At 43.2% G+C, this 9,051-nt stretch overlaps 1 protein-coding gene across 3 annotated transcripts in view; it reads left to right on the top strand.

Annotated features, from left to right (window-relative positions):
* The window catches only part of Sulf1 (Extracellular sulfatase Sulf1), a 59,698-nt gene extending 51,106 nt beyond the window's left edge, over window positions 1-8,592 (top strand). For 2 of the 3 annotated variants that reach the window (XM_077662181.1, XM_077662183.1), the window contains exons 17-18: window positions 1,892-1,962; window positions 6,290-8,592. In XM_077662181.1, coding sequence (XP_077518307.1) covers window positions 1,892-1,919 — 28 coding nt within the window. In that variant the 3' untranslated portion in view covers window positions 1,920-1,962; window positions 6,290-8,592. Of the gene's footprint in view, window positions 1-1,891; window positions 1,967-6,289 lie in introns of all 3 variants that reach the window. The other variant, XM_077662182.1, reaches the window with a different exon arrangement.
* Window positions 8,593-9,051: the final 459 nt, after the last annotated feature.

Here is a 9,051-nt window from a genome sequence, read left to right on the forward strand (position 1 = left end):
GCCCGCGTGTGTGGTAACTAACGTGCTTGGATGGGATGGATGCGGATGATTCAGTGAGTGCAGGGCCTTCTAAGGCTTTGCAGTCAACGAAACGGAAGCAGATAGTCCTGAAAGAAAAGCTCCAAATTATTGAGGAAGTTGAAAAGGGGAAGAAGCAGTCTGACGTCACAAAGGCTTTTGGTCTGTCGAAACAGACCGTCCACACGATCGTGAAAAACAAGGATACGATTCTGACAAAGCAGGTGACCGGCGACCTGCAACTGAAGAGGTTCCGATTCCGCGAGGCTTCGTATTCGAACGTCGAAGAGTCACTGCTGGTATGGCTTCATGACGCCTGTTCTCGAAACATACCCATGGATGGTTTTCTGCTGCAGAAATGGGCGGAACAACTTGCTGTCATTTTAGACCACAAGGACTTCAACTGCAATGAAGGGTGGCTAAACCGGGTCAAATCTCGGCACGGAATCACCTTTAAGTGCATTTCTGGAGAGTCGGGCATCGTCGACGACAGTGTGGTGGTGGGCTGGAATGACCATTCACTGCCGGGTCTGCTTGCAGGCTACGCTCCGCGAGATATTTTCAACGCTGACGAAAGCGGACTTTTTTACAAACTGAGGCCGGGAAAGACCCTCGGTTTCTCTGCAGATGCATGTCACGGGGGGAAGCAGTCTAAAGAACGTGTGAGCATTCTTCTCTGCTGCAATATGGATGGGCGCGAGAAAGTAAAGCTCCTTGTCATAGGGAAGTCTAAAAGGCCCCTGTGCTTGCGCAAAGTGCACATTCCTGTAGACTGGGAGTCAAACAAAAGTGCCTGGATGACAAAGGACATCTTCAACAAATGGCTGTTGAACTTTGACAGCAAGATGAGGAAAGAGAAGAGGAATGTGCTACTGTTTCTTGACAACTGCTCGAGCCATACGCAAGTATCAGAGCTGCAGGCCACCTAAGTGTCATATTTTCCTCCTGGCACAACTTCAAAAGCACAGCCAATAGACCAGGGTGCTGTTCACCCTCTGAAGGCAAGATACCGCACTCGCCTTGCAGAGCGCCTGCTCTATGACATGCAACAGAAGAGGGAGTCTATGATAGACTTGAAATTTGCTGTGCAGGTAATTTTAATTGCATTGTGGGAGCAATTCGATGCAAATATTATAAAGAATTGTTTCCATAAAGCTGGATTTATTTTGGATAACAATGAGCCACCAGCACCTCTGGCAGAGGATCCAGACCAGCCAGATCCAGCACTATAGGCAGCTGTGCAGGATGCATTCGGCACACAAGATTTTGCGGACTATGCGGCCGTGGATGCTGAATTGGTCAGCACGGAACAGATGACGGACAACGAGATTGTTGCCCAAGTCAAGAAAGTGCCTGCCATTGACCAAGAGCAGTATGACGAAGAGGATGACGGTGTTACTGTCCCTCGAAGGGTTACCACCTTTGAAGCACTCCAGCATATCCAAGGCCTGAAATCATGCTTCGAGCAAAACGCTGCACCTGAAAAAGTCAATCGCCTTGTGCTAATGGAGGCACAAATAGTGTCAAAAGCTGTTACTTATTCGGTTCAGCCAAAGTTGACGAACCTCTTTAAAAAGTGCTAAGTGATCAATAAAGCATATGTTGTCGGCAGGCATTCCATGTCATGTATTCTGTTTATAACAGACTCATGTGTGGTTATAGACCAAAGTCTGCTGTAACAGTATTTGGCTTCTACAGACTCTCTTACAACAGACCAAAACACTGGGCACTATCGAGGTCTGTTATAATGAGATTATACTGTATATGGCATTTTCTTTTTCCATGTATATTGGCCCAGGAAGCATTTTGGAACTCACCTTTGATGGCCGGAGCTCACGACAATGGACTTTTGTTTCTTTTTTCATGATTACAGGCATTGGAAGAATGGTCGTTCAGAGTGAATGCAAGGTTGGCCACTGTCCAGGTGGAGACTGAATGCCAACCGTAGGTGCTGGTTTTTCTGAGCATTGTTTGATGTTACTTTAGTAAGATTGCAGCTCAAATGTTGGTGCAATGTAAAAACCACAGGCTCGACAGAATCAGGTTGAAGTTGTATGCATGTGTGTGCTTGCACGCAGAAACATCTTATAAGAGTGGTAATAACATTTCGGTATTTCTGCGTAAGGGTAGCTGGAGGCCTGTAGTTGGGAAACAGCGAAACAGAAAAAGCAAAAAGCTTTTCAGGCACACTTTTTTGTGGTGTTCAACACATGTGGCTTCTAGCGCACTCTAATTCAAACTTTCAGACTTCAGGGGACCGGAGATTTTCGTTTGAATGATCAGAAGTGCAGCCTAATGTGATTCAAGACAAAATGTGATGTAAGCTGCCAAGGTGGCTCAGTGGTTACGGCGCTCGGCTGCTGACCCGAAAGACGCGGGTTCGATCCCGGCTGCGGCAGTTGAATTTCGATGAAGCTGAAATTCTAGAGGCTCGTCTACTGTGCGATGTCAGTGCACATTAAAGAATCCGAGGTGGTCGAATTTCCGGAGCCCTTCACTACGGCGTCCCTCATAGCCTGAGTCGCTTTGAGACGTTAAAATTCCATAAACCCATAAAAAAAAACAAAATGTGATTTGCTTCATGCATATCTCTGTGCAGGAAGATAGTAATTTGAAACCTTTTTTCTCTGTAAACTTAGCTGTAAGCATTAGTACAGCATAATATTTGGGTGAAAGGCACTGATTTGTTTATTCACCTAGCATCCTCCAACTGGTTGCGTGGTTGAAAAATAAAATCAGCAATGCACTGGTTTCTCTAAAGAGTAAACCATTTTAATTGGGACGTCAGTGGGCAATAAAAAGCATCCGAATTATCCAAAAGTCGGATTATCAAATAAGCTTAAATATTTAACACACAAAAATGGTCTTGAATGGTAGGTAATTTAAGTGGTGAAAAAATGGGCAATAGTAGTCTACTTCTGAGCGAAAACTGCACGGCAATGGCGGCTTATCGCTGTCCCGTCAATGCTTTTTGCGTGCACATTGCTGGTAATGTCGAATCAGAGCTGCTTCAACATTTTAATAATCTCTGCTGCCTCTTTCACGGTGCATTGCGTAGCGGTGCAGCCACCCAGTAGTGGCGGTTTCCGTATGAGGAGGCTTCACTGCAGAAACTGCGAACAGCTCATGATAAGTGTGTATTGTTGGCACCAAGGCAAAACACGTGAATGGAAGTGAGGGTGGCACTTAGGTTAGGGGCCAAAATAGAGAGGCACCTTAAAAAAAAAAACACACTGTGGCAATGCTTAATTAGTGTTTGCAGCGGTGCTGACTGATGCGCGGCCGATAGCCACTATCAGGCTGGCAGCTAACCTCTGAAAACAAAACTACACGGCGACATGGGCCCTCCGATTGTTGGCACGCCTGCCGTTGCGCACACTCTAGTCGTTTTACGGATGCCAGAGCTGATGCGGGCAACAATCAAATGCATGAGGAGAGATTTTTGAATTATTTATTGCCGTGTTGAGGTGTGACTGTTGAACTTTCAGCTGACGCCGTGCCGCTAACCTGACATATTCAACCTTGGCTGTCGCTCTTTTGCGTGCCGGGTGCGTTGGAATAAGACAAAGTTTGACTTGAGCCGAAATCCTGGTATGACCAGTCTACAAACTGAGCGACCTTAAAATGTATTTGAAATGTAGCTGGCCAACCAAACTTTAGAAATTTGTTTAAATTAACTTAAAGTGCGAATTTTCAGAGTTTGAAGTTAGTTATTACTGCCACGGCCAGAATTTTTGGATATTTTGGCAATACAGGAACGAAAGCGGCTGAAAAATGCTGTACGCCACTGGTAATAATGGTGCCAGCACTAGAACAAAAGTTACTTCAGAGATAGACCTCATTCATCTCAAGTTACAAAAATCAGGTCCATCACAAAGTAATTGAGATATTGTTTAATTAAGCAAGTATATTGGGACTTTTCTATCAGAATCTTTTTTGAATCGAGATTTTTGTATAGGTGTTTTCACAGAATTGTTCAAGAAGAGAAGTTTGATTTTTAGGCCCTCCAGCAGCAATATGAAAGAAACCTCTCTTCCTGTTTTGACATGCTAGCCTTTTATACGGATAACAAACTGCAAAAATACTGAAGCAGCCCATGCAAAACTGGAAAACTTGATTGCATGCCCCTTTTTTGTTTGCTCAACAGCACATGAAATGACAGTATAAATACAGAAGACATGAAAGCTGGATACATCAATCTCCATGTTCTGTCACTTTGTCCTCTGTGCAAGTAATGGCATTCTCTGTGAGCAGAGTTTACCATGTTCTTTTGCAAGTACAGTAGAACCCGTCTATAGTAAAGTAGCTTGGACCAGCAGAACTCTTTACTATATAGGTTTTTGGTGATGGCATTGCTCTGATTATACTCTCTGCCTACTTACTAAGCACAAAGTGTTGGTTTATAAAGCAACACTCAGAAATACCCTACATCCTGCTCTTATCATCCTTTTATGTGATAATTATTTATTTTCAGTTATCACATATCATGTTTTTTACTTTGTTTATGTCTTGTGGAAGTACCGCTACCAAAATAAAGCGAGTTTGATTCCATGTGAAAATCAAAGCTTTGCATGATCACTGTACCATCTTCTGTGGCCTCAGCGTTATTTAAAAGCAGTAGTTAAGAAACGTGCGCGACAGTCAAGTGTGGTGTGGCAAAACCAACCTAGGCAGTGCCACCAGCCCCGCCAAGGTGGCTCAGTGGTTAGGGCGCTCGACTACTGATCCGGAGTTCCCGGATTCGAACCCGACCGCGGCGGCTGCGTTTTTATGGAGGAAAAACGCGAAGGCGTCCGTGTGCTGTGTGATGTCAGTGCACATTAAAGATCCACAGGTGGTCGAAATTATTCCGGAGCCCTCCACTACGGCACCTATTCTTCCTTTCTTCTTTCACTCCCTCCTTTATCCCTTCCCTTACGGCGCGGTTCAGGTGCCCAAAGATATGAGACAGATACTGCGCCATTTCCTTTCCCCAAAAACCAATTATTATTATTATTATTATTATTATTATTATTATTATTATTATTATTATTATTGCCACCACACCTCTGCTTCTTGCCGCTGCTTCCCCGTGCTTCGCGCAGCCGTTCTACGAACGCACGCCCTTCTCATTTCTAGTCCTCACTGCATTTCTACTGGCGTTCCTTTCCCAGCGACCCGCGCCGCCTTCCCTCTACGTTCGTAGTCGGCGTTACTTTTTCCGTGCGCGCCGCGCGCTTTGCCTCACGGCCTCAAGGGCTTCGCTAAGTTGGCTTCTCCTCGCTGATCTCTAGCTTGGTGGTGAAGCCACCTCAAAGAGCGCTGTTTTATCGCATTCAGATCTGTTTGCCTCGCAATCCTAACTTTGTCATTCCGCGGGAAGTACATCGCCACGGCCAGACACTCTTTACTATGGCCGTTTTTTTTTTTCGCAAAACAAAAATCTTTACTATAACCAAAAAAAACTGGCTGCGGTTTAACTACTACTGTATATGGTTAGTGAGTGAAAGGTGTGGTGTATCGGGCAAGTAGATGTGGCTTGGCATCTGTAACATTCAGCGTGTTCGGCACACTGGATAGGTAGCACTCCCACCCTGCCACCCTGACAGGTGGCGGTTAAATTAATGGTTGATCGTGAGAGGTTGGTTACCCAATGATTGCTGCAGCCTATTGTTGCAATGCCGCGTGTCTGCCACAACATCATCACCACTAATGCATGCAGCCCGCATCTCTCTCTCACCACTGCCACGTACCTCAAAGGGCGATTCAGGTGTCCACTGACCCATGGAGCCAGTTGTGTGCCCTTCCTTTCCTCAAAGTCATAGGAGTGTAGAAAGTTGTCAGTGCCAATGAACACATTGAATGCCAACGGCCTATAGAAACGGAGGCAGTCGCTTGGTTTTGGCAGTGGCGGTGGTTGCTGAGTTACGTCATAGCTGTCGCGTGGTTTCTCATCGGTACAAGATCAAACTCGCACACATGGCGAAGAAGCTGCGGAGGGGAGTAGTAAAGCTTTCGCTTTAAAATGTACAGTCATCTATGGAAGGCGAAATGGGACCACAGCTTCACTTCACTATATCTGAGTTTTTACTATAACGGAGTTTACTGTAGCGGGGTTCTACTCTATAGACAAACTTTCGGCAATGAAAGAAAGTAATCAAAGTTAAATATGTCAGTAACTGTGGCATTTTTTTTATCTTCCATGTTCCCCTTTGAGAGCCACGAGAGTACCTTGGACTGATTGCTCTTTTGTTCTCTCAAATAATAACTTTCTCTTTTTCTTATTTTTCAGTTTTGTCTGTACAAAGGAAATGCATGCGAAGGACATCACGAAACTGCCTAGGAGATGGCATGTCGAAGTTCCTGCAGCTGGTCTCTTCTTGCTGCCCTACTTTCTTGCATTTTTGTTGTTGGCACAAAACCTGCATTTATACTAATTTTTTTTCAGGGTGCATAATTAACCCCATTTTTGTGGAGAAATTAGTCAAACTGGAACATAAAATACCAATCTCTTAGGACATGGTAGTGAAAACCCTGACACTGCACGTAGATGTGCTTAGGTAAAGAGTATCTGATGCTAAATATTTAGAGGATGTTATTCACTGTGCAAAAATTGTTGCCTCTTGTCTCTTTTGAGCTTAATTCCCAGAGTATGTATTTCTTGGAGCGGTGGTTATTAGCTACTCAAACCGAGATTTGTTTAGTACTAACGTTGAAGCACTACTTTAAGCAGGCACTGCTCATCAGGTACTTTACTGTCTGCATGAGAAAGCTCCTATTTTATTGTTTTCGAGCCGAATTACAAAAGAATACTTCTTGTAGGCGCAATGAAGTCTTATAGCTTTGGGTAGTGCTGAAGTTGAAAGAATACTCTGCAAAAAAAAAAAAAAAGAGAAGAAGGTTGCATTGGCAGCCACTACTCCGTCACTAGCATTGTTAAAGCACCCTTCGTGGGGCTTTTTCCTGAGACAAGGTTTTTCTGTTGTGTATCGTCGTATCAAGCAGGCCTTTATAGCTTTCACTTCAAATTTGGAGCGGGCATGTCTGGTTTGATTTGTTCTAGTTTCCATACTACTGCACACTTATTGTGAAGGCGTAAATTTTGTCACTGGTGATTTATTAGTCTATAATTTTTAGAATACTTATTTACTTCCAGTGTTGTGTTTTCTAGTGCTGTTTAATAACTCTATGTTAGGTGCATGTTCTTTGGCTTTGATTTTTGGAATGGCCGTTAAACTAGATTTTGTTGGGCACTTTTTTATGATTGTTCTTATTTTACAAGTACTACTATTTTGATACTACTTTTAAAAACTTCTTTTAATATTGCACAGCCTTATTGCTGAATCTCATGTTGCTTTTTCTAGAATTTTTTTTTTCAACTTCGAACTGCGCTGTAACGAGAATGAAGCTATTGCTTCAAAAATATGTTTTGCTGCGTATTTTTCTTTTACATGCTAGCTCCTTATAGACGTATATGTATGTATATGCCACGAGTACACGGAGCAGATTGCTTGTGTTTAGCCCTCGAATGGTTGTAATCGCATTGAACTGTTTCCTATGGTAGTGCACTCTTGCTTATTTATCTATTTACACGGCAAAGCTTGTTGAATTGTCATCCCTCTTTACCAGTTAGGCAAGTATGCACGCAATTTATTTGCATTCACTGGTTATTTGTTGGTATGTGACATACCAACATGTTTGCGTGCTTGATTTAGGATCCCAAGATGCTTAGATCTTTTTCTTCCCGGTTTATATTGTAGTAGCGGACACAGGGCTCATACAATCTGATGTGAATGCTTCCAGGGCAAGATGTGTGCAGTCATAGTGAGCATGCAGCTGTTGCTGCCATGCAGTACTTGTGCTGTTCAAGATTATGTCAACTAGACATTCTACTATTACTCAGAGACTTGTGTGAACAAATTTATAGTCGCCTCTCCAACCATGGGAACATTAGCCTGGGAGCTTTTGCACTACATTGTACGTACTTCTTTAGTTGCACATGTGCTTTTTTTGAAACTGAAGTTGGAACTAAAGAAAGTTATTTGGAGTGCCTGTGCAAATTAAGCTTGTGTGGAACAACTATGTGACTGCCACTTTAGTCTTGTGCATATTTACACATAAATACCCTGTATAGTACTTGCCTTGGCACTATGCATAAGATGCAGAGTGCCCTGCTGTTCTTTTTTTTTACTTTTTGTAAGCTTATTTTTCGTGATGTAATATAGTTTGAAAGCTGTGTAGGTTGTATATTAGTAGAATTAAAGAATTAGTGCCGTACTTAGTATAGCACTTATCTAGTTGGTTGTTATGTAACATTGTATTGAAATGAGTTTCCTTATCCCCTACCCTCTTTAACTGTGCACTATGCTCTGTGATGTACACACATTGCACAAATCTCGAATTCAGGCAGATTTGGCAGAGAAACTTGTGGTCACAAGCTACAATTTTTGCATTGGTGTACTAGTATGTCCTGGATAAAAAAAAGCTGGCTCACCCACTTTCATAGGTCTGCAAAAATGACTTTCCTCTCTCAATGAAAAAGCATCTCTCATCTGACTGTTCTCACTTCTCACAATAAAAGCTTTTGGCATTTAATGTGTAGGGTGTATTTTCATCTGTCTTTGAGCTTTGTATGAACTGTGAACTGGCTGTGCAGCATTTTGAACCGTTGGGCGAATTGGTCAGACGTGGTGCTGAAACTGCACACGGGCACACAGCCAGACAAATGAAAAACTGATGTAAAACAACACTGACTCACAACGAGTTACCGTGTCAGCGTTAAGTCAGCGCTGTGTTGTCCTTCCTTCATTTGTCCGTGTAGCACTGCGTTGTTTTTACCATCACACTTATGCAGACAAATTAGACATGTATAGCTTTGGGGGGGGGCGTGTACTCCTCACTCTAAACAGAACGAAATAAAAACAGTAACCTGTCCTCTAGTGCACCCCCTTTTTTGAAAGAGAGTGCGCTAGAGGCCAGCTTGTTCCCTTTTTACTCCCATATAGTAATGTTCGTGTTTAAAGTGCTGATGTTGAGACCGGTGCACTTCACTGA

This window comes from Amblyomma americanum, chromosome 4 (genome assembly GCF_052857255.1).
Source record: "Amblyomma americanum isolate KBUSLIRL-KWMA chromosome 4, ASM5285725v1, whole genome shotgun sequence".
Classification (NCBI taxonomy): domain Eukaryota; kingdom Metazoa; phylum Arthropoda; class Arachnida; order Ixodida; family Ixodidae; genus Amblyomma; species Amblyomma americanum.